At 42.0% G+C, this 25,785-nt stretch overlaps 1 protein-coding gene across 1 annotated transcript; it reads left to right on the top strand.

Moving 5' to 3' along the window:
* Window positions 1-1,636: 1,636 nt before the first annotated feature.
* On the top strand, window positions 1,637-25,779 carry LOC139653657 (huntingtin-interacting protein 1-related protein-like; the record flags this gene model as incomplete). The annotated part of the gene is made up of 27 exons (XM_071530568.1): window positions 1,637-1,962; window positions 11,745-11,808; window positions 12,685-12,827; window positions 13,098-13,154; window positions 14,019-14,099; window positions 14,237-14,313; window positions 14,870-14,931; window positions 16,093-16,233; window positions 16,868-16,925; window positions 17,469-17,544; window positions 18,165-18,332; window positions 18,451-18,506; window positions 18,630-18,702; window positions 19,288-19,471; window positions 19,912-20,000; window positions 20,112-20,228; window positions 20,319-20,420; window positions 20,617-20,811; window positions 22,279-22,426; window positions 22,855-22,941; window positions 23,089-23,196; window positions 23,782-23,918; window positions 24,741-24,851; window positions 24,975-25,033; window positions 25,366-25,396; window positions 25,537-25,599; window positions 25,740-25,779. Coding segments are annotated over exons 1-27 (2,620 nt in total), but the record flags the coding sequence as incomplete, so codon positions are not given.
* Window positions 25,780-25,785: the final 6 nt, after the last annotated feature.

Below are 25,785 nucleotides of genomic sequence, written 5' to 3'. Positions count from 1 at the left end.
TCCACCCGGCGCAGCGAACATGAAATTCCAGTCTTGCAACCTTGAAGATGACTCAACATGACATGACTGCCCTAAAATGTAAATGGGGAAAAAAACAACTAAAGCATTATTATTTTGACTCCTATTTACTTTAAACCCATCACTAGGAGATGCATAGGAGGAAATAGAGAAGCTATGAATCGAGAAACATCAGCGATAGTTTATCCTAACAGATTCAGCATGGTCTCTGTCGACATATAAACATCGTTCCAGTGCAAATGCGGTCTAACAAAAAGCAATTACATTTTTCACGTCCAACATGTGACTCAATGTGCACAGCTTGCCATGACAGTGTGCTTTGTTGCTGAAAGTTTTGGCCAAAGCTGCATGTGACATGATAGGGATGGAGGAAGCAACGATTCAGACATTCAAATCTGGTTTTTCCACATACCTGAGGTCACAGTTTGTGCCAAATCATGAGACACAATGTTCCGTGGCAGATAGCAAAGAGTTGGGGTAGAATAAAGTTTTAAATGTCCCATCGTATACACTGAATGTACAACTCTTTTCTCAAAGTGTATTGTTTTGATTTTCCCTCATTAAATTTAGACCAATCACAAAAGGGGAGATGTAGATGAAGAGAAGCAGACGAGTTAGTAAATGATTTTTTAAGCTTTGAGGCAATTGAGATGTAATTGGCTGCAACTCAATACCTGGAAGACATCCCTAATGTTTTGTACATTCAGTTTATATCCCATATATGTACTGGGAGCATTTTGTTTTGCAGTAAATGGAAAAAATACACCAATGGACCAACTTATGAAACTCTCTTATCAACCACATTCTCGTCATTTACCGTGACTGATCTGGCTGGCTGATTCTAGGCTATTTTTGCTTTAGCATTCCAGTTTGTAAAGTGACATACTCAAGAGTGACTATGGCATTTTGTCCTTCAGCTCCCTTAAAACAGTCTGTCAGCATCGTCAGCGTTCCTCGTGGAAACCTTAGGGGCGCAACTATAGCTGCAAGCATGTCCCAGATACTGTTCACAGGCCCAGGATGTCCCAGAGCCTCCTTTTACTCTTACAAAGCTATAATAGAGGTCGCTGCTGAATATGTATATGTATTATTTTATGTTTTACAGCCTGGCCATTTCCCTGTGCCAGTCTCTGACAATGTAGGCCTATTATCCAAATGCAGGCACATATCCTCTTGATATTAATCTGAGGAACATTTCCTGATTCATCCCCGGCTCTGCTTTAACTATTATTCTAAAAGCAGATGTGGTCTCCGGATTACAAGTGAATCAGAAAAAAAAAAAGTCTGGAATAATCCTCATGGGTTTTAATTTCACTGAAATTACGACGGTGCAGTTAAGTGTTTGCCCCGTGTGTGGGGATATAGATCAAAGAGATGCCACGGGGGGGGAGAGAGAGCTCAGTGGGACAAAAAAATAACGATTTGTGAAACCTTCCCTAATTAAACCGCGTGAAGGCAGGCTGTGCTCTCATCCGTGCGCAATACGGGAAATGAAGTTTGATGAAAATGAGTCAGAGGACGACAGCAGAAGACATTTCCTCCACCTTGGGGGAGGATCCGTCCACGTAACGCAACCACGCCAGACTCGCATTTCTCGCATTTCGCTTTTCCTCCTTCGGCCGCGATGCATCATCTATAATGAATCCCGCTGCCTCTGCTCGGAAATGTCACTGGCAGATACAGAAAGCCTGGAGTCTTTCGGCAGCGTCTTGCTCCTGCTAGGAAGACGAAGAAACCTCTGATATTTTTTGGCTGAATATAGGCTATACGTCTGGATTTTTTGGAGGGGGGGTGAAGAGAAATTTTGTCGCTAAAAACCCGTCGCCTACCTTGTCATATCCAAACTAGAGGATGAATAGCATAAGACAGGTGCCTTCAAAGGTGAAGAGCAGAAGGACCGAGACCAATTTAGGTGCGGAGAGGGAGCATTTTGACAAGCAGCAGGTAAACAGCACCGGGGTTTGGGGGTTAAAGCTTACAGTAGATGGTGGTACTGCTGATGTTTTGGCACGGTGGAAACACAAAGAAACTATTAGACACCTGCCGCTTACATTTAGGCCCTACTGGAGGGCTGAATGTGTGTGTGTGTGTTTGTGTTCTGGTGCTTACACAGTCTACAGCATAGGCCACATTTATTTAATTTACCAATTAACTGGGAATTGCACTTAGAGGAAAATGATCTCTTTTAGCTTAGAAGCACGAACTACAATTTGTCTAATTGATGAAAAATTCAATTAGAGCAAACTAAGACATTTCATTTACTCTGTGCATTTGAGATGTGTATTTGAACTAGGTGTAGGAGTTATTTGAGAGTATCTTTCAGGTGAAGCTTCCTATACTGTAGGTCAGTATGCTATATAGAGCCTTTGGGCACTATTGACTATTCCCAAATTACTCTTGGGCTATGTGACATAAAGTATTATCATTCCTAGTCATTTGGTTCCAGTATAAATCATCATTAACCATGCAGCCAGCAACGTGAAGCCTGTATGTTGTAGGAGAGCTCTAATTTTGTGAAGGTATGCCACTTGCAGTTCATAGTTAATGACATCAAATATTTCTTTTTAGCCAAACTTCATGAATACATTACTGCAGCAAGGACTTCAACTGAGACTATTATTATCATTATGAATAACACTCAGAATTATGACTCATTTTATTTCTTCACCAAAAACTAGCCTACACCATTATACTCACTCACTCACATACAAACATCATCTATTTTAGAGGCAGGCGTTCTCTAGGAGCGTAGCAGTGTTTTATATGCAGATGCACATCATGAGGTGATTCAAAGTCGACCACTTTCCAGCAGTAAAAGACAGTGCGGTGTAAACCTACACCATTCACCTGTCACTGAGGCCGGTCCATCAGTACCATGCTGATCAAGTCCGTCCTGTTTGGCCACCTTTCCTCCCTTACAGACATTTCTTTTGTGAACCTTTCCATGTAAAATGTGGCACTCAGGACACAAGACAGAGAGCCACAACTGAACTGTGAAATAGGCTACTGCACTTGTGAAATAGAAATCAGGTTGTGTGGTTTGTTGTGTGTGTGTGTGTGTGTGTGTGTGTGTCCACTGTGGGAATGAGGTTTGTCTCATTCTTCACACAACAGGGGCTCTGTGATTTCCAAGGCTGCTGGCCAACTTCACTTCAGTCAGACTAACGTTACGTACGCAGCCAGAATGAAGCGGGAAGGAGAAACACATTTCCTTTTTGCTGTTGTAGATGAGCAAGATAGAGTAATGCAGACAGTGGGACCACCACAGCATTGCAGACTAAATGTTTTAGCCTGTTTAAGACGGGCCATCAGGTCGTATTGGAGCCTGCTGTTGGAGGTTGTAGCACACACCCAATTCAGTGAGATGGAAACGTGAGATTCAAATGAGGTTGAGTAACTAAAGAAACCACACAGCTGCCTTGGTGTTCAGTCTTACATTACTTTGAGTGTTATGCCTTTATCTAGAAGGGAGTGAGCTTTTCCTGAGCTGGGTGTTCATTCACCTGTCAAAGTTTTTATTTGCCTTTTACTTAGGACTGTCAGATCTTGATAATGCATCGTAGGTTATATAACAGCATGATTCTATACAATGTTGGAGCTGCTGTTCCTGTAGACAGAAAACAATGGTTGAAATAAGCTTCTGGGCAGTCTGGAGAGACCAACTAGAAACAGCTTCTTTCCATAGATGGTGCTGCTGAGTTGCTAAGTGATGCTGGTGCATAATGTCTCTTTCTGCATATTAAACTTTCTTTTGTTCATTGAGGTAAACTCAGGTTCCTGGTTCTCTGTCAGGTCAACAGTGAGAGAGGTGGGCACAAAATGAACTGATTTTATTCTGTTGCTACTAGGGCTGCAACTAACAATTATTTTCATTATTGATTAATCTAGCGATTATTTTTTCAATTAATCATCTTGTCTATAAAATGTCAAAAATAATGACTAATGCCCATCACAAGTTACCAGATCCCAAAGTGATTATTCAAATTGCTTACTGAGTCTGACCAGCAGCGAAAAAACCCCCAAAGTATTCATTATATAGTGACATGAACTGAGAACTGAGAAAAGTAAGCAAATCTTTGCATTTGTCAAGCTGTAACAAGCAAATCTTCTGGTATTCTTACTTGATAAATGAATAAAACGATTAATTCTGAGAATTATAATCGATTTAATTTTCTGTCGATCGACTAATCGATTAATCGACTAATTGTTTCAGCTCTAGTTGCTACATTGAAGCGTTCATTCCCCTCAAATGCCATCTTTAGTATTCTCAATTGAGTCATTAATGGGCTAAATGAGTCGATGCATGTACCTTGGAATGAGCACAGGTGGACCTTGAGTTTTTTCAAATGGAATAAAATGAAGGTCACACAAAAACACATCAACTAAGAACAAAATTTAACCAAAATGTCTAGGCATCATTAATTTTCTGTAGTTTAATGCATTGTGCGGCTTGTCAAGCATCTTGCATTATTCTACCCCTCCTGTATGTTCATATAATGCTTTCTGTGACCTTTAATGCAGTGAATCACCTGCTGTTCCACACATTTTTGCAAATGAAAGGGATGCAATAAGGCTATTTCAGGTTAGTAAAAAGGATGTTGCGTGTAGGAGGGAGCCCATATATTTTTCCATTAGATTAATATTGCACTTGTCATTGAGCTACATAATACTGCTGATTCACTCAGTGTGCTGAAACTCTTCTGCTACACTTCTCTCTCGCACTCTCTCCCTCTTCTCTCCCTCCTCTTTTTGTTGACCTCAGTACCAAGGTGAAATATCCCACACTGTGCCTTGTGTGTGTGGTGCGTGTGTGTGTGTGTGTGTGGTATGTGTGCGTATGTGTGAGTGGTGTGTTTGCTTTCCCTCACTCCCAGTTGCCTGAGTGAGCACCCATGAGAGAAGGAAGGAAGGGGGATGGGAGAGCTGGAGGGTAAACACAGCTACTGAGTAGAGGAGTAGGAACACAGTTTAAGGACTTGGATCATGATCATTTTCTCAATTAAAATCACCCTTAAAGCATTGTTGTTTTCTTATTAGTGTTTATGTATTACAAATTATGTTAGTGTTTGTTAAAAAAAAACGAACAAAGAAGGGGAAATTGAAACGATCACCTCAAACGCTAGACCTTCAGCCAGTTGTATCAAGTGTTTCAACACAAAGCTTTGACAGCTGCAGTCTTGTAGTTTTGCTGACTGTAGCCTACTGAAAACACTCACCACTACGGCTAGACTGCTTAAGATTCAGACCTTCTTTCAAAGAGCCTAATTCATACTCTTAGCATTAGCGCTCTTCCTGCGAGGGTGATCTGAGTCTAGAGTGCAATGGCTATTACCAGCAGTACGGCAGAGTAGGCCGCATGTATTCAGTTTTTGTTTACGATACGCACAAATCACCGTCACACATTATTTACAAAACACGTTCTTATGAGGTCCCTAATTCCTCTAGTGTTTCCATGGGAAAATAAACCGGTGAAAGAGTCATAATTCCAGCATAAACATAATACTGTGTGCTGTGGTAAGTATGTTGCGTGGTCTGGCTTACATTGTTTTGGCCATACACAGTCATGTGAGTGAATCATGCCAGTTTGATTAATTTTGTGATTTGGCTGGAGTTTGCTCTGGAAATTAGCCTACATGTTGTCTGTGATTTATCTGATGTTCAGTATGCTAATTGATGTGGTTAAACATCGTTTACAACGTCGTTTACTGCTGCCTTCCATCATTAAGAAGACGTACTGTAACCTCTGCCTGTGCAGCCAGTCACGAGTCCTTTTGATTCATTCGCTCTTTCTTCTTCGCAGCGCTCAAGTTCAGTCATCCATGCTGTCTTTACTGATATATTCCCATTTAATACTTATGGAAGAGAGTGCAAGGGAAGATACTGTAGCTTCTTCTGTATCTGATGTACCCAAGTGAACAGGTTTTCATAAAGTATGTAGCTTACTTGGCATGAGTGTGTAGTGTAGTGTAGTGTAGTGTATGTAGTTTAGTTGGTCTTGTTGTTGCCAGTCTTCCCTCGGGTCTTGATGGTAACCAAGCATTTAGGTGTGACCCTTAATCTAATGAATTTGGTGATGGATATGATCTGAGAACGATATGCGCAATTGCGCTAAAATACACTGTGAAACATTTCTGGGGTAATGGGCAGTAACACATTAAGCACTGACATTCATGGCTGATTTTACTAATGAGAGTTAATGTATTGGAAGTTGGAGAGAGTGGGATGATCTAGCTGTTTGTAGGGGTTAAGACAAGAAATACTCAGACGTTACAAACTCCCAGAACATCAGATGTATGGTTTTTGGTAAATAAGTTTTGTCCTCCATTGATTTTAGAGGGTTCATGTCCATGTTCTAGTACCAGAGGCCATGATCTATCTCTCTTCATGAGCCGTTGAAATATTCTGAAAAAAAAAAAAAGAAATTGAAAAACATGAACACTTTTTAAAAGATATTTCTTTAGAGAAGCGTTGGCATCTGGTGTTCAAAGTGTTGTCAAGGATATTCAAACAAACACTTTTTGCTTTTGCCACTGCCAATGTTTCATTGATGAATACATTAGAGTGAATTAGTTAAAAGTAAAATTCCAAACCGAGGTAACCAGATGGAAAATTAATTACCAGTGAGAATCAGCCATGCTAAAGTCTGTGTTTGACCTTGTCGGCCGGAGCCGTAGCACCAGTCTGTTGAATTAAGCTGATAAGGAGCTGCAATAAGTGCTCTTGCTGCAGGGCATTATGTCCAGTGTGAATCAGTGCAGGTGTAGCGGTGCTGCTTTGACTTCGCTAGCTGCACACACACCGTCTCCCAGCAGGGATGTCCAAGCACATGGACACACTGCTGAAAGGCAGAGAGGACAAGGTAAGCAAAGAGGTCTCGGGGTATTAAGGCAGTGTGGAGTGTGTGTGTGTGTGTGTGTGTACGTGTGTGTGATGTTTGTGGACTGTGTAGTGGGTGTATGGGTACAGTAATGCTAGCTGGCAACAGACCTTATGGCGGACCTCAGGGATTAGGACAGGCTTTCCCTCCCTCTCTCTCTGTCAGGGGATTTAGACCAGATGCAGTGTTAACTTGTTGGTCGGCCACACAGTCAACACTGTCACCCTGTCTGGAGCGCTGTTAGTAAAAGGTTTGGATTTCATCTGTCTGACTTACCTTTGGCCTTGGAGTTAAGGTTATGATATCTGTGTGTGTGTATGTGTGTGTGAGCTGTGTGTAGGTTGATAGGAGGCTTGATAGAGCCAGTCTGCACTGTGCTGTGCGCTCCAGCAGAGCTTCAGAAACTAGGTTTGTAATTTGTTGGAGTGACAGCAAAGTCCCTTTACTGTTCTTTGTAAGCCTTATAGATGTAGATATGGTAAATGGTAAATGGACTGCATTTATATAGCGCTTTTCTAGTCTACCGACCACTCAAAGCACTTTACAACAATGTCTACATTCACCCATTTACACACACATTCATATACCGATGGCGGCAAGCTACCACGCAGGGTGCTGGCGCAACTATCGGGAGCAATTTGGGGTTCAGTATCTTGCCCAAGGACACTTCGACATGCGGACTGGAGGAGCCGGGGATCGAACCACCGACCTTCTCATTAGTGGACGACCCACTCTACCTCCTGAGCCCTGGCAGGATAGTGCTTGTATGTGCTGGCATGCTGGTTAGGGAAGCTGCCTGGTAACTGAAGGGTCGTTGGTTTGATGTTCATGCTGGCACTTCCCAAAACTGCCTCAGTGACCCTGAGCAAGGGCACTTCACCCCCTGTGTGTGTGTGTGTGTGTGTGTGTACCAGATTGTGCCAAAGATGGACGATGGAAATGGGCAAACATTTTCAAACAAGACAAAGAGTCTAACATTGAATTTTGAGGATGCATTCCTGCCGGGAATCAAACTTGGGTCTCCCAATTGAGAGTCTGCAATCTAACTCCCTTCAGAACACTTTCACCCATGTGACCAAAAGCATCCGACCGACTGACATTGCGATCCAAAGAGGCATCGGCTTGCTAGAATGAAAGTAATGTAGCTGTATGTAGCATGTAGTCATCCTCTACCCCCTGTCTTGCATTCGATGTCCCCCCTCACCCCTTTCTCTATACCATCTCCCTTTCAGCGCTCCCTCGCTACACTCTGACAGGCATCCTGAATGTACTATAAGAGTCTCCCTGCAGCCATGCTGTTCAATGGCCATCTGTTGAGGCCTCTGTGCCAGGCTCTGTGTGCCAGAGCACGGCCCCCATCCAACCCAATCTTCTACCCCAGCTGTCGGCCTTCCTCCCCCAACAAACCCCTCATTGTCACGCGCCCCTCCATCCCAGTCCATTGCACTTGCCCTGTGTAAACCAGGGGCTAGCAGTTCATTTGCGTCAGAAGGAGGGGGAGTCTCCTATTAACCAGGACACCCTTCTCTCTCTGAACGCCAGTTTTCGCCCACAGTAGCCCCTCTGTGCTTTGTTTTGTGGCCATGTGTGTTTTGGTGGTGTTGGGAGGCGGGGGGCGGGGGGGCGGTTGTCAACTTGTGGACTGTGGTGACTCCCGGGTTTCCCATGTATAAATGAGGCTTTTATAGGTTTTTGTGGGATTAAGTGCCTCTGCCACTGATATCTGATTATGTATTACACAAAGATGCAACATGAATTTATAAGCCTTTGTTTGAGATGAGATGAGAACGATCAGCCAGGGTTTGTGGGAATTATGTTGTCATTTAAATGAGCAAACTACAAAGGTTGCATATGGTTACACATTTTCACTGATGTACATCCAAAAGAGAGCCTTTTATACAGAGAGGTTATTTTGGAGAAACGGGGGTGAAAAAGAGGCTGAGATAGCAGCATAAATGTTTAAGCTGTTTGGCTCACTCATGTCTGTATGCTGGATTACTCTCTTATGTAATAGTGTAAAATTAAATGGTGCAGCTTGCTTGCTGGCAGTGATTGCACAGAGAATATGGACTGCAGTACAGATGTGTTGAAGTAACAGGACATGTTGAAAAATTACACAGCATGTGCAAAAGATGTGATAATGGCAGACCTCAGTCAACAGTATTTGCAAATACTATGATATAGTAAAAGTATGATATTCTTGGTTGGTTTTCCCTGCTCAGGTGCTAGATGCACTGGGCTTGACTATGATAATACATTGATAGCCAAAATATTTAGATAATCACAGGAAAGCATTTTGGAATTATTTAAAAAATATTACATATTTTTCTGAATTGTCCTCATTCAGTAAACTTAAACCCATTTGTGGCTCCCTGTAGGTTTTAACAAAGGCCACGATTTATTTGCAGATGCTATTTGGGCCAGGTGCTTAAGGACTATAGAGTGAGGTTATATTCTGGCCTGAGGCCTCAGTCAGCCTTGGACATTATTCATAACAGAAATAGATGAATTGGAGATTAATTATTTATGATTATCACGTGTTTTCAGCTCATGTTATTTCCAATAATAGTAATAATAATAGTAACTTTTTATTGTATTTTCGATTTTTCCACTCACAATTATCATTTACTGGTGCAATACGGCACAAAATACATTGTCTTCAATTTGGGCAATGTTGGTAAATATGTCAACAGAAAAAATATGTCTCCATTCAGTACATACAGTATCTATACCTGAGTTACATTATGCTGTACCAGCATCATCTGGTCCCGACAAGACAAAACAATCAGACTTAAGAAAAGAGGAACATCACATCATCAATCAACCATCCCACCCTACCCACCTACCCATATATACACACACACACACACACACACACACACACACACACACACACACACACACACACACACACACACACACACACACACACACACACACACACACACACACACACACACACACACACAAAATAATGGGTTACCAGTGCCCCTCATCCCCTATGGCTCCTTCAGGGTATAATATAAATGTTTTTTCTTTGTTTTTTCATAAGCTATTATAATTTGTTTAATTAAAAAAGGTTAGCTTTTATACTAGAGAGTTGGCTGCCGTTAAGACAACCTTCTGGACCACAGTCATGTTTGGACCGGCCTCCTTCATTCCAGCAGAAGAGAGTTGTATTACAGAAGTGTCTATGAGGAGCTCCTTCCTTTTCTGAATGGAGAGACCGTGCGGTGGCTGCCATCTGTGAGTCCAGCTAGTAATCGCTGCACTATTTTATATGAGTCTTTTTTTATTTTCAGTAGTGATTATATAATTTTGTATGGTGTTAATAGCCCAGGGATAATAATAATAATAATATATTGGTCTTGTATAGCGCTTTTCTAGGTACCCAAAGACGCTTCACATACGGGGTAAAATCATTTAATAGGTAAATTTATAATAAGAAGAAAACAAAAGACAAGAATAAAAGTAGGTAGTTAAAACTAGAGGAATGACCATGATGACAGGATTGCAGTGTAACATGACCAGACCAAGCAGATATTGTATCAGAGATTGCTTTGGGCCTGTGATGTACCTATAGTGTACATGTTGTCATATTCAACAGAGGCTGTAAATATCCGTGTGCTATGGTGGACACAGTTTTGAGATCCAGCCTGTTTGTTTTCCTCTCCCTTCATCCTCCTTTTCAGCTGCACTTGTTTTACCTGCTGGACCAGGTTGCAGATGGGCCAGCAGTGTTGTGTGTCTTGTGTTACTGGTGACAGTGAGTCTCTCTGAGTCTCATTATCAGCTGGGTAATGGAAGATGGAATCCGCTGATTCCCAGTTACCCCTGTTTGACCTGAGCTCTCATAGATGCCACCACTGACAACTCCAAATACCAAAAACGTTCATTTGGTTTGTTTGTTTTTGTATTTCATGACACGAACGGTAGATTTCCAACGCCAGTTACAACAGTCCGATGCGTTTCTTAATCAAGGTGTTGATGCTATTTTAGGAGCAAGGAAGCATAAGGAATGATCTTGACACGTTTTGTAATTGCTTTGCACCTTTTTTTTTCGCTGCGGTCACCATCACCGCTATGCAAGACTAAGCTTGGAATGCAGTAAACATTCCTCATCTCTGCAAAGTGAGGATCACACCCAACCAAATAAACAAGAATCTAGCAGCTCCATTGTTCACAGACTGTTGGTGGTCAGTTAAAATCAGGCTAACCATAAGGTGAGAGCTGAGTGTCCATCAGTACAACACTGTGTCTGCACACAGTGAACAGTCATTGTTTCTGTGACTCACTCCTTTCTTTACAGTGCAGCCTATTATTATGAGTTGTTTGACTCCCGGTCTTTGTTTAACTTTGTCATGACCTATGAGTGTGTTTTACTCCGACTCCGTCTTGTACTGCTGCTGGTTGCAAAGGTAAAACCAAACTCGGGTTGTACTGTACCTTGTCTATTTTAAGCACTACAACTGATAGCGCAAGGGTGGAGACTAACTTGTTGCTTGTTTTAGTGAACACCCAATCCCTCCCACTCTTCAGGGTCATCTGACAAAATGTACACAAGCTATAGTGTATACAACAGGGGCCTATGAGGCATTTCCTTCTTCACGTCATAAACAATAATAATTAAACTGTACACTTGGTACAGGTTTGAACTGAAACATTAAAATAGGCTGATGAACCACTTCCTTCCTCTGGAGTGCTTTGTTCTACTGGTTAAAAAAAAAAGCAGCATGCATCTGGGCCTAAAAACTTGTTTGTGAGTTTTCTCCCTTTCTTTGATTAACCCTCCTTTCCTCTCTTCTCCTCTCCTCTCCTCTCCTCTCCTCTCCTCTCCTCTCCCTCACAGCTTAGCAGCATCAGCAAAGCCATCAATTCCGCTGAGACGCCTGTGAAGGAGAAGCATGCACGCCGTATCCTTTTGAGGAAAGAACAACTCCAAACTAACATCAGTATAGCTATTTTTTTTTCAGGCTTCAGGCTTGCAGTAGACTTGCTTTAAATTGTTCTTTGTCTTAGTTGCGGTTATATTAATGTGTGTATAGTAATGTGTGTGTGGTAGTCATAAATTATTAATTTCTTCTGTGTCAAAGCCAGGTTTGGGGTAAATTTTTGAATTAATTCATCAATTCCAATTCAACTGAGGAATTGGAAAAAAAAGCCTACAGGAAACAGAATTGGAATTTCAGGAAGTTAATTTGGTGAAATTCCATGTTTTTTTTGTTTTTTCTCACCACATTTCTGAGATTATACGTAGTGTTATGTATTATCAATACTGTATACCATAAAATGTTAAAGGTTCCTTTCAGCTGGTATTTGATGACATAACATGTAATCGTAATACATTATGATTGAATGTATTTGTTTTGTTTAACTGTGTTTTATTTGATTCATAATGTTTGATTTTAGCAAGTCAAGAGAAACTCTCTTAGAAGTGGAATTTCATGTAATTTTTCATGTAATTTAATGGAATTTAATTCCTTAGTTTTCTGTCATTTCAATTCCAATTCTGTTTCCTTAGAGCTGGGTTCAACTCCAATTCCAGTTGCAGCTGTAGGAATTTAATTCACCATGCATTCTCAATTCAATTAATGAATGCCCCCAACGTCAGTCAAAGCTGATATTTTGTCATTCTTACACATTCACAGACTAATCTGTGTCAGCAAAGTTAATCGCACGCTTATGGAGTGATGCATTTAGTGTTTGCAAGGGAAAATGAAAGGCGGCAGGTGTTGCGTGAATAGTCAGCATTCCTCTGTGAGCTTGTGTTTCCTTAACCACGACAACAGGAATCATCCTGGGGACTCACAGGGAGAAGGGAGCCTACACCTTCTGGTCCTACGCCTTGGGCCTCCCTCTGGCCAGCAGCTCCATCCTCAGCTGGAAGTTCTGCCATGTGCTGCACAAAGTCCTGCGGGACGGTCACCAAAATGTAAGCCTCGAGTCCTTTTCTATCCCGATTATTTCAGTCAAATATGTTATGTCACGGCGGCGTCTAAGTGGCTCGATGGGCTAAAGCCATACCGTGACCTCGCAGCACCATGAGTTCAGATATTTCCGACATAAACGGATCGTGGTAGAAGGGAGTATGATGGGTATTTTATGTTTAAAACGGCTGTCCAAGCAGTAATAGGAAGTTTTATGGCTGAGTGTTATTGGGTTATTCATTCAAACTGACAATACCTTGCTGTCACCCTCACAGAGTCTACAAGACTGCATGAGACATCACAGCACTCTAGTGGAAATTGGAGCACTATGGGTAAGTCCATGGTTCTGAATTTTTGCACTTTGTAGAATGGAGGAATTGCAATTGCTGTGTAAAGTGCTTTGTAGACTTTTTTATTGCATCTTTTGAAAACCACGTAAAAGAAACCCAGCCTATAAGTTTGGCCATTTTGGCCCCCATATATAATTTGTCTCTTACATACTGTACATGTAGTACTTGGACCTGCAGAGAATATTGACTCCTGAGTCAATGCTGTCGGTTGAAATGGTGAGCTCCATTGCTAGGCCTCTTGCTGCTAACAATGTGCCCAAACAAAAAATCTGAAAAAAAAAAGCCATTTGAAGGCTCCACAGGGGAGGTGAGAGTGAACATGAACTTTCACTAATCAGACTGCTGTGGAGTGAAAGTGTGTTACTGGTGGTGTGATCTAGTTTTACGGCCAGTCAGGTCAGATTGTAAACAATTGCACATGGAGATTGGTTTGGTAGAAGACTATCCACTGAGTGGAAATGGTGTTGGTCGCCATATCGTTTTCACAGACTGGCTTTTTTGGAGATATTATGACAAACCTCATTTGGCTGTTAGCAGCAAGAGGCCTAGCAACAGGAGTTCACCGTTTCAACCGACAGCTGGCTGAGTCTATATTCTCTGCAGGTCCAAGTACTACATGTACTGTCTGAGACAAATTGTACGTATATAGCCATATCGCCAAACTTATCCTTTAATGTCACTGTATTTCTAACTGGGCCTCCTGCGCAGCCTGAGATAATCTCAGTCTGCTTAGAGATAAGAGAGGTTTGAGGAGACTTGGTGGAGAGACAGATGAGAGATTTTTTTTCCGTGCTGTTGAGATAAAGCTCGACTTAATGCTCGCTCATTCACTCTTGTGGTTTCCAGGGCAACCTCCACGACAAATACGGACAGCTGGTGGCTCTATATACTAAGCTGCTCTGTACAAAGATGGAGTTTCATATAAAGGTAAGAGCACGCTCTGCGGTGTGAGCCTGACTGCATGGTGTGTTACCAACAGGCATGTAACACATGATATAGCAAAAGTTAGGAATTCATATGAATGGCCACTGGTACTAAGATACCAAAAATGTATCTCAATACAGCATTCAGAAATCCGATCTAACTTGGAGGCCACAGACGAAGTCCTGGAGCGCGCTGCAGGAACAGACATCAATAATGTGTGAGTCGCTCTCTCTGTACTAGATTATATGCTTTTGATCAATAGATTCTGATTTTTGTTCTTTTTTCCAAGAAAGCCGTTATATCTGCCATTCAGACAGGATTGGGAAAGCTGTCTGTTACTGGTTTCTGCTCACCTGCTTTATAATATAATCCAGTGGATTGTTCAAATCCAACTATGTAATCTGATTAATTTCAGTTACTGTTGCCAGTTACAAATCATGTAGAATCTTAAATTAATATGATAGTTTATTGCAGTTTACTGACATTAATACATCATCTCTACACCCATTGTCAACTATTATTTCAAGATGTGTCCATAACTCCTCAAAGGGTTTATTCTGGTTGATCTTTCCAAACAACTAACCGTGTCTGTTTTTAGGCTTTTTAACTGCAGCAGATCTTAAGCACTACTGGTTCCTTCCAACCCCGTTGATAAAATAAACAGTCAAGACTACAAGCCCTGCTGCTCTTTTCATTTCACAGGAACCCATTACCATTGTCTCTGAATGGGGCCCTTTCCTTTCTGACAAAGGTATCAACTTTCTCTCCTGCAGGTTCCAGCTCACAGTGGAGGTGTTTGATTACATGGACACAGAGCTGAGGGTGGCGGAGACAGGTGAAAAACCCCCCACTCCTACCTTACCTCCGCCCTACCCATCCAAGGAAGGGAAACCCGAGCTACATTAGAGGGCTGTGGCCTGCTGACATTATCTATTTATGTACCGAGGCCAAGAGACAGTCAAAGAAAGCTTTATTGTGAGCGATTGCTTGCCCCTGCCAAGAGAATGTTTCCACATGCACTGTAGTCTGTTTTCTTAAAAAAAAAAAAAAAAACAGTTCAGTTGTCCAACTTGATTTTAACTAATGTTCTCCTGTTTTGGCCTAAATCTGTTGTCACCAAAAAGGAAATGCCTTCAATTAGAGGACATTAAGTTGATTTCCTATTGGCGGTAATGGCAGGCTCCTCCCTAGCCTGAAGGGTGTAGGCACCGAATCCCATCTGAACACCATAAACAGACCTCACAACTGTACTGTAAACAAAGTCTGCCAGTCCTACTCCCTGACTGGCCATCTTGTACTCTGGCGGTGTACATGCCTGCATTCACACTTAATACACACCCTTGTGTTTTCTAACCATTTAAGAGTGGATTATTCATGCACTGTTGCCTCAGTGCTACATTTTAGGGCCAGTGACTCACCATGGCACAAACAAAAGCCTTGCCAGTGTTCAGCATGTGTTTGTGTATTTACTGTGGGCAGAGGTGTGACCAAGTCAACTTTGCTCAAGTCCCAAGTCAGTCTCAAGTCTTGAGGAACAAGTCTCAAGTCTAAATGTAGAACACAAGTCAAGTCAGAACAAAGTCCAGTATCAATTTAATATCTTAATCCTCGATGAAATATAGATTTGATAGTATAAAAACTTGGTAAGTGCATCATGAGCATGATTTCTATAATTCAGTTTCAACTTCAATAAATTCAGTCATTCCATAGAAATTCAGAAAATAGAATTTAAATTCAGTCGTCTCATGTTTCATCTAAGTAATTTACATAAACACAAGATCTCTTGTCAAGACTTTAGAAACCTTTTAAAGTCATCAAAGTACAAGTCAAGTCTCAAGTCACCAAAACCAAAGTCAAGTCTCAAGTATTCTCTTCATGAATCAAGTCTCAAGCAACTAAAATTGCGACTCGCGTCTAAATCATGTGACTCGAGTCCCCACCTCTGACTCCGGGGATACTTACATGTACGCTTATGTCTCTGATCTGTCTTTCCCAGTGATCCGGCAGCTGAACACGTCCATCGCCATCTCCACTCTCACGTCAGGCCAGTGTCGCCTGGCGCCGCTCATCCAGGTTATCCAGGACTGCAGCCACCTCTACCACTTCACTGTCAAGCTGCTCTTCAAGCTGCATGCCTGTAAGAACAATCATTACTTAAAAAAAGAAAATGCCGTTCAGCGTAACATCCAAGCACCTAGAAAATGTCTTAAATGTCCTACGCTGCCTGTCAAAAGTTTGGGGACACCTTGCCTTTTCTAAATTAAAGTACTATTTGATTTTATCTGTTATTTTTCAATGAAGAAGTAAAGGGAAAAAATGCCTGCAATGCTTTTCTCAACATAAAATAGCTATTTTCTAATACTTTGGATATATTTATTCAACACTCAGCTTCATGTTCATCTTCTTTGGCATGAAGAGAAAGTTTTTCATGGCAGAGCGTCTCTGAGGAACGCCTGGAAAAAACTGACTGTTGGCATGAAGAAAGTGTGTGCAGCACAAATATTTGCACGCATGATTTCTTTTCTGTCAAACTAAACCTAGTTAGTCTTTAATGGGGTTAAGTTGTTGCAAACCGACAAAGAAAACATGCTTATTTATTAAACATTTTCAAAAGCTAGGTGTCCCTAAACATTTGATGGGCAGTGTATATCTTAAAGTTAAATGCAAGTAATGGTGGTATTATTCAAGATATAGCCTCATATACACTTGGATAAGAGTGTCTCAAAGTATTGTCTAATGATAAAAATTTAGTGCTGTGTTGTGGATTTCAGGTCTCCCTGCCGACACTTTGCAAGGACACCGTGATCGTTTCCATGACCAGTTCCACAGGTACGTTATCCGAGGCCTCGGGCGACGACTGAATGAGGGCGAGAGCGGCGAAGGGGAGAGACTCATTATAGCACAGGAGCATCAGCCTGCCTCGCCCTGTCACTACACCGCTCTAACCTGATGCAAATATGCTCATTACCACTTCCCATCCCCCACCCATTTGTGGGTGTGGTGTGTCATTGTGTGTCACTGTCACGGTCACATTTATTTCTTTACCGATGAGCGCAGAGCAGAGGCGGCAGGGTGTGGGGGAGCTGGTGACGTTTTCCATTAGAGTCACATGTCTAGCCACAGAAGCTGTAGTGTTCAGCTGTCTTACCTCATGTTTCTGCTATCTCACATAGTGTTCCTGCAAACTGTTATGAAGCTATGAAAAATATGATAAGTCTGGAAAATATTGCATGAAATTCTCTGGAAGAATGGACTAATTCCAGATTATATTTTCAAATATAAGTGTGAAATACAGTATGTCAATATTAACATATGCTGTTTGAATGTAAGGTGTGTATTTAAATGGTAAATTCTTTCTTCATTGTCCCACAGCCTTAAGACCTTCTTCAACAAAGCCAGAGACATGCTGTACTTCAAGAGACTGATCCAGATCCCCAAGCTGCCTGATGTAAGAGCACAGAGGGATGGGGAGAGGTGGGGTGTTGGATGACCAAGACCACGCCATAAACCTTATATCACTTATACTCATATCTTGTATCTGCAAATTGGGGGAAAAAACAGCCTGATTTTTTTTAGACTGACAGCCACTCATTGTTGTAATTTGACACTGAGTTTTGAAAGGTTCTTGTACTTTTTTGAGTACTTTTTAAAGTCAGTAATTTTACTTTTACTTAAGTAAATTTTTACTGAAGTATTGTACTTGGCTACATTTTAAATCACATACATTACAGTGTACAGATTTTGTGGCAAATTGGAAATTTTGAAATGTTTTTTCCAATTAAAATAATCTAGTTTGAACTCTGTCCTCTCGTCCTTTTACAGTTGCAGAGAAAGATCACATGTAACACTGTTCTCTTTTCTAAAAACGTAACTTGGTAACTTTTACTCGGAGTACATTTTAAATTAACTACTTTTTACTTTTAAGTACATTTTTACACCAGCACTTTCACTTCTACTTAAGTAAAATATCAGCAAAGTAACAATACTTCTACTTGAGTAGGACATTCTAGTACTTTTTCCACTACTGATTTTAACCTAGAAGCACTTTGCGTCCGTCTTCCGTTCCAGTCCCCTCCTAACTTCCTGCACGCCGCCTCGCTGGCCAAGCATGTGAAGCCGGTGGTGGTCATTCCTGACGAGGACGAACCTGAGCAGCAAGACGACGACGACGACGACCCCGAGCCTCTGATCGAGGTCAGCGACGTCCCGACAGCCAGCATGCAGCCGCAACCCCAGGTATGTCGCATAGGTCACAGATACACCTATGTACACACACACACACACACACACACACACACACACACACACAGTAGTAGCATGAAGTAATGCATGGTTTATTTTCATTTTCTTTTAGCAATTTGACATATTTGATCAGACGTTTGGACCTCCCAACGGAGGCTTTGATGACAGGTGAGCCAGTTGGTTTTTCCTTTGTGTGTTTTTCCATTGTGTATTGTGACTATTAAATATCGTATTTTGGTTGAGGAATACACCAGACCACTGTGCCTAACTGTGCGTTATCTGGTCCGGCAGGGATCTCCAGATTGAGAGCCTTAAACGAGACTTGGAGCTGTTGAGAGCGGAGCTGGAGAGAGTCAAAGCAGAGGTAAGGAGCCTGATTAGATTTGACTGTGAATCGCCCCATGAAGTCGGTTGCTTAGTTTTCAGACTTGTGTTTTTTGTATATAAGAGAGGGTCGAGTAGTAGAGGACATTATTGATGTGTAAAGGAATCTGGGTCATGTGTTGGGCGGATGCAAATACTGGCCTTGACATGCGGAATGTAGCAAGTAGCCTCAAAATGGGAGGTGACGAGAGTCTCCAGTTGTGATTTTGACGTGGATTCGATTCCAGCTCGAAACTTTGGTTGCCCGTCATCCCTTCTCTCTCTCTCTCCCTATGTTTCCTGTCTTTTTCTACTGAATACTGTCAAAGCAGATATAAAGATAAAGATTGGAAGTGACATCTGGCCTGTAGTGAGAGGAGACTGAATGCATCTGGTGGAATGAAAATTGTGTGATTCTTATTGAGGAATTCAGCGTAACATTGAGGAAACCCACTCCAGTTTTCTTTTCCCTAGAGTTGACATCAGTGCTTACAATGATGATAAGTTGTATTCATTGCTGTTGGTCAGTCTTCCCAGTAGGTGTTCCCTGTACTGTGGTGTTGATCTCTCTCTTCGCCTCCCTCAGGCTCAGCGCTACATCACGCAGCTCAAGTCCCAGATCAACAGTTTGGAGGCGGAGCTAGAAGAGCAGCGGGCGCAGAAGCAGCGCGCCCTGGTGGAGAATGAGCAGCTGCGCATGGAGCTGGAGGCCACGCGCCGCCGAAACGCAGAGCATGAGGGCTTACAGGCCACGTTCAGTGAGGCAGAGAGTAAGACACCCACTTGAGACTCTCTCTCTCACACACACACACATGAACGCAGACTAGAGCTGAACAATTCATTGAAAACAAAATCTAAATCTAAAGAGAGGCGTCCAAACTGGATTTCTAAACAAGGTGGTTTAGTGCTGCAGGTAATCTTTGGTCCATGAATCAAGTATAATATTGGTGAAAACCTTTCATCATTCTCAAACTCCTGCACACCGACATCTATTTTTTTTAACAGAATGACTTTTCTTTAAACAGTTTTAAAGTTTGAAATTAAATGATGACAAGAAAAATTTGAAACTTGAAAACGTGATTATAAATTCCAGTTTAAATCGGAATTACAATATTCTGTCAAATAATCCCAATTAGATTTATTTTGTCAATGTCTTTAAGCCCTAACGCAGACTGTCCATACACTAACACTGCATTTCGTTCCTGTGCAGAAAGAGCCCAGTCCACTGAGCAGCGATACAACAAGCTGAAGGAGAAGCACACGGAGCTGGTGACCAGCCATGCCGAACTACTCAGGAAGGTGCAGACAGACCACTAACCGGTCCAGACTTTGCGTGTTTTTAAATTGTATGTCAGCGCCTCATGGTGTGAATTGTCTGTGGTAACGCCAAATGTGTTAATGTGCCAACAGAGCGCAGACACCGTGAAGATGCTGTCAGCAACCCAGCAGACCCAGGAGGAAGTAGAGAGGACCAAACAGCAGCTGTCGTTTGAGGTGGATCGGATCAAACAGGAAGCCGATATGAAGGTTGGTGGCGTGTGATTTGTGCTTTGAAAATTGAAGGTGACACTGCAGCATAGATGCAAGTAATTAATGTTTGTTGCGTCCTCCCTATAGCTGGAAGAACAGAAGTTTGAGATGGAGAAGCTGAGGAGAGAGCTAGAGGAGAAGATGGCAGAAGTGTTGCGCATCAAGGCGACTCTGCAGGGCAGCGAGAAGGTGAGTGTGTTGTGAGAATGCAAGAAACACCTAATTTGCCACGATTTAGCAGGTAAAGTTTAGGTTGGTATCATATTGTGTGTTTGGAGGCTCATCTCACACATTTTTGGATGGAATTCCCTCCAGAAACTAACAGCCATCTGCCTCTCCTGGCGTCCTCACTTTGTCTCCTTTCCATCCCGCTCTCATTTCCCAGGCCGGGGAGCAAATGAACAGCTCAATGACATCTCTGCAGGCGGAGAAGGAGCGTCTGATGCGATCTGTGAGCGAGAAGGAGGCAGAGCTGTCGTCTCTGCGCCAGGCTGCGCAGGTGCAGCAGTCGTCACTTCAGCAGGAGCGCGAGAGGAGCAGCAGGGAGCTGGGAGATCTGCAGGGCAAACTGCAGGAGAAGGTCAGTCAGGACAACGGAGCCCAGCAGAGTCCAGATCAGCAGACTTGTCTCCCACTCACTACGCTTAATTGAGTTGTATTCAGCAGTATTTCAGTTCTGTCAACTAAAACTGAAGCAAAGGCCCACCTGCTCTTGGTAGAAGTGTTTTTTTTTATGATCCCAGATATCACTCTCCACTCACCATGCACAAAAATGTATAAATATCTGTAAAAATGCATTTTTTTTTAAAGAATGACTGACTTAAAACTGCCCTTGAGGAGTCCTAGAGTCCTAGAGTGAGATACTTGACCCTGAAACTGCTTCAGTGGAGCTGCCTAGTGGCCAAAAGTAGAAGGCTGGAGTTTTCCTGAGCAGGTGCCAAGAGTGAATGTGCATAATTGTAAGAATGTGAAGCGAGGTAATTGGTGGGAAAAGAGCATGCATGCTCAGCAACCCTTCTAGGTTAAATAATGACAAAACAAAACAAAAAACACCAATAGATTTTCAAAACAAAGTGGAGCGTGGGTGTAAAAGGACAGATACAAATCTTCCAACCGGACCCACATGCACTTCCCTGCTCTCTGTGCTCTACTGCAGTGGTTCTCAATGTGGGGTCCGGCCCAGCAAACTGATGAATTGTTAAACTTCATGATTATTTCATTTACAATACGTTAACAGTTAATTGACTGTTTTGATCACAGTTTCACTGTTTTATCTCTACAGATTAGTCTTGGAATTCTGGACAAAATCATATCTAACAATAAAAATGTTCTCAGATTTGGGTCTGAGAGACAAAATCTCATCAAATGGAGTCTGTGGCTCTAACGTAATTTTTAGTCTAACAGTAACTGCTCTGTTTGTTGGTGAAACTGTCAGATGGGGTATAGTGCGCATACTGTGCAAATGTCAGGATTGGCTATGATTTGTTCTCTTCAAAGGTTGCCATGGAGAGGAGACGGGTTGCATGAGATATTGCGATGCAATTGTGATCTACTAAAAATCTACCTTGCTCTCATGTCATGTAGTACACTGCCCATCAAACGTTTGGGGACACCTAGCTTTTGAAAGTGTTAAATAAAGTGTTAATAAATAAGCATAAGTTTTCTTTGTCGGTTTAGTTTGAGAAAAGAAATCATACATGCAAATATTTGTGGCGATAGCACCAAAACAATTAAACTTTACGTTCATAACAACTCCATTAGCAGCTGTAGCTGATGCACACACGTTCTTCATGCAAACAGTCAGCTTTTCCAGGCGTTCCTCTGAGACGCTCTGCCATGAAAAACCTTCAAATTCAAATTGTACTTGTACTAAATTTAGAAAAGGCAAGGTGTCCCCATACTTTCGATGGACGGTGTATGTCACCATAATTTACTTGTCCTCCTCTTGTCCATTCTCCTCACTTATTGCACTGTGTGATGTGTCATACTTGTTTTTGCTCTGTTTTGTTATTTGCGTGCATGTGTTTGTGCATGTGTATGTATGTAGACAAGTCGGGAGGAGCAGCTGAGGCAGAAGCTTCTGGAAGAACAGTTCGCCCTGCTGCAGGGAACCGTCACCGAGGCGGAGAGCATCATCGAAGATGCCATTGCTAAGCTCGACGATCCCCTCCACATACGCTGCACCAGCTCCCCAGGTCAGACACTTACTCTGTGTTATTATAACACATAACGGCAATAAACTTAATGTGTATGGCACTGTTCAAAACAGAGCTACGAGACAATAAAAAAAACGAAACAAAACCAAATAAGATAAAAAATGAAAATTTCTGTCATGCATTTAAAGCAGGGCAACAGAAGAACAAAAAATGAGATGAGACAATGAGAATGAAATAAGTAAAAAAACAAAAACAAAGTATATGTTTCTAAGCCCGTTCCCAAGCCAGCCAAGGCCCAGTTGTCAGGTGATCTTTAGCCTAGACTTTGAAGCCCAAGAAGACTTAGGACAGACATGCTATATCTATCTATTCATGCAGGAGACGTTACGCTTTACAGGGGTTTTTCTATTTACATTCTTTTACTTTCTTACGTTCCCTGTTGCTGCCTATCTCCCCTCCACACACAGATTACCTCATAAGTCGGGCAGAAGCCACACTGGGCTCCATCGACAAAGTGAAAAAGAGCCATGCAGACTTTCTGGGCAACATGGGGGGTAAGTTGCTCGGTTTCTAGTACCCACACAGACATTATTATGGACAGAGCAACAGTGCATGGCTGTTACGCATTTATGTTCATGAATGTGACGCACTGCCCCCACCCCCCCCCCTTTCTCTCTCTCTCTCTATGTTCTTGTAACCAGATGCTGGAGGGCTGCTGAGGGCTCTGACCCAGTTCTCCCACTTGGCTGCGGATACGATCATTAACGGCAGCGCCACAGCACACATGGCGCCCACTGACCATGCAGACCGTAAGGAAAATCTCAGAATTTTCTACTGCCATAATTCCAGTTATTCTTACATTAATATTAGCATATATTACTCTCCCCACCCGCACACATGCACATACATACACTCGCAGTCAAAAGTTTGGACACACCACATTTTTCTTTCTTTTTACTATTTTCCACATTTGAGAATAATGGTAAAGACATCAAAACAATGAAATAACACAAATGGAATTATGCAGTGACCAACAAAGTGTTAAACAAATCAAAACTATCTTATACTTTAGATTCTTTAAAGTAGCCTTGATGGAAAGGCAAAGGCTTTGGAAAGAAATTCATATACAGCCATCAACTTCGCTATTAATATTTGTCTAAGAAACAAGTTTCAAGCATTTAAGCATAAGTATTTAGATCAAAATGGCTTTAACATAATGAAAAACATAGTACATTCAATCAGGTGTGTCCGAACTTGGTGACTGGTAGTGTATCTCCATTTATGCAAAAATGTTTTCAGTTTTAACAGCACTTAAGTGTCAGTTTACATTGTAATGCAGCAAAGAATTCAGCAATAAAGCTGATGGCTGATCACTGCTCCTTTACACCCTGCAGGACTGACAGAGAATTGCAGAGGTTGTGGCACTCAGAGCCTGCAGTTCTTGAAGGACCTGAAGGCCAAGGCCACCCTGCAGAGGGCAGACCCAGCCTCTATTCGCATAATTGTTCAAAAGATCCTCCACTTGGGCCAGGTGAGAGATCGGGAAATCTAAGGAAGGTGGAGCCAATTAAATACAATAAAATACATGTTTATATTAATTTAAATAATAAAATGTGCTGTAATTCCCGTAATGGCCGTAATGACTTTGAATGCAAAGAACAAATTCCACAAATTTTGCCTGTGGATCTTCTAATGCAGGAAATATATTTGGTCACAAATAGTACCAAAAACAAACCCTGAACTGCTTATCTGCTGTTTATTTAGGCGACACACCAAGGTTCAATGTTCTTTATTGTCATAAGCACAAAAAACAACAGAAGCAGATAATGCTAGACCAAGACCCTACACTTGTCTCTGTCCACTGGATGAGCAGAGCCACGCTTCCCGGCATACGCACTTCAAACTGTTAAACCTCAAAATGTTCCACCCTGGGGGGATTGAATGGTGATGTGTCTACAGCCCAGCACAAAACTCTCTTTGTCACATATTGACTGACAAACAGGTGCAATGCTGTAGGCTGTAGTGGTCCAAGCACTGGAGTTAATGAATTTCAAGGCTGAATGTGACTGAGGCTTGTTTGCCTATTTTCAACACACTGATTCATCGCAGCTTAAGGAACCAAGAAAAACACAAAAACAAAGCAAGTGGGCAAATCAACAACATCAACAAAGTTTACCAGGCCCTGATGTACTTTTGATGCAAATATATATTTCTAAACAATAATAGAATCAACCAGACTTTTCAACATTTGGCTTCAATTTTCACCTGGTCTTTTTTTGAGTCCTTTCCAATATTATTCACTTGTGCTTTTCTTTGTCTTGACGGATCATTTCTCGTCTTCTCTAATTTCTAGGAACTGCGGCCGAAAGGCATGGACGTGCGTCAGGATGAGCTGGGAGATCTGGTCGATAAGGAAATGGCTGCAACATCAGCTGCTATTGAGGAGGCAGTCCGCAGGATTGATGTAAGTAGTATATGAGTAATAAATCTCAGTACAAGATGTGTTAAATTCCTTGTCTGATACTGTGTGTGTAAATTCTAATACTGCACAGTATAACTGATGAGTCCTGTATGGTTCTGTGTATAGGAAATGATGAATCAGGCACGAAAGGACACATCCGGAGTTAAACTGGAGGTCAATGAAAGGTTTGTTCTTTTTGGGACTTTGTATATTTAAACAAGAGAAACACAGTTTGTAATAAGATGCATCCTCCTTCCGAGTTTCATCAAAATGGGTTTGCTGGTGTAGTTATGGCCTTTTAATTTTTTTTATTTTGCCCTTTAATTATAACGCACCTGGCTTGTTGCCTGTGTTGCATGTCATCCTTTCTCTTTCTGCATGTCGTCCTTTCTCTCTGCTGTCTTTCCTGTCATTCTCCACTGTATATTGAAGCAGAATGCCGTCGTTTAAAAAGTACTTTGTCAACTTCTTATCTCTGTTAATCGTTTTATTTCTTTATCATATTTCTCTCTTATAGAATCCTCAACAGCTGCACAGACCTGATGAAGGTAGGTTGCTCTGTTTGAACTAATGTATATTCTGTACTATAATAGTCTACATTATACATATCCTATTTTCTTAGTTAACATATTTAATGAACATGCATTTCTCTGGTGCTCTTCTCTTATTACCATTCACTCCTCCTTAGGCCATCCGCTTGCTGGTCCTGGCATCTACAGACTTGCAGAAGGAGATCGCGGAGAGCGGGAGGGTGAGTCAGCTGAGGCTGAGGCAGCTCAGTCTTCTTACAGTCGGACAGTTCTGTTCATCTTGGATGTACCGCTGAGCTGCTCTGCACCACGCAGAACCACAGCTGACAGGACTGACATTTCTAATCTCTTGCTTGTCAAGGGCGCAGCCACCATTAAGGAGTTCTACGCCAGGAACTCTCGCTGGA

This window comes from Centroberyx affinis, unplaced genomic scaffold (assembly GCF_046629955.1).
Source record: "Centroberyx affinis isolate AG114_WGS23_722 - 3 ecotype Tasmania unplaced genomic scaffold, CSIRO-AGI_Caff_v1 ptg001939l_1, whole genome shotgun sequence".
Lineage (NCBI taxonomy): Eukaryota > Metazoa > Chordata > Actinopteri > Beryciformes > Berycidae > Centroberyx > Centroberyx affinis.
Note: the sequence above shows the minus strand (reverse complement) of the source record. Positions and strands in the feature narration are given on the sequence as shown.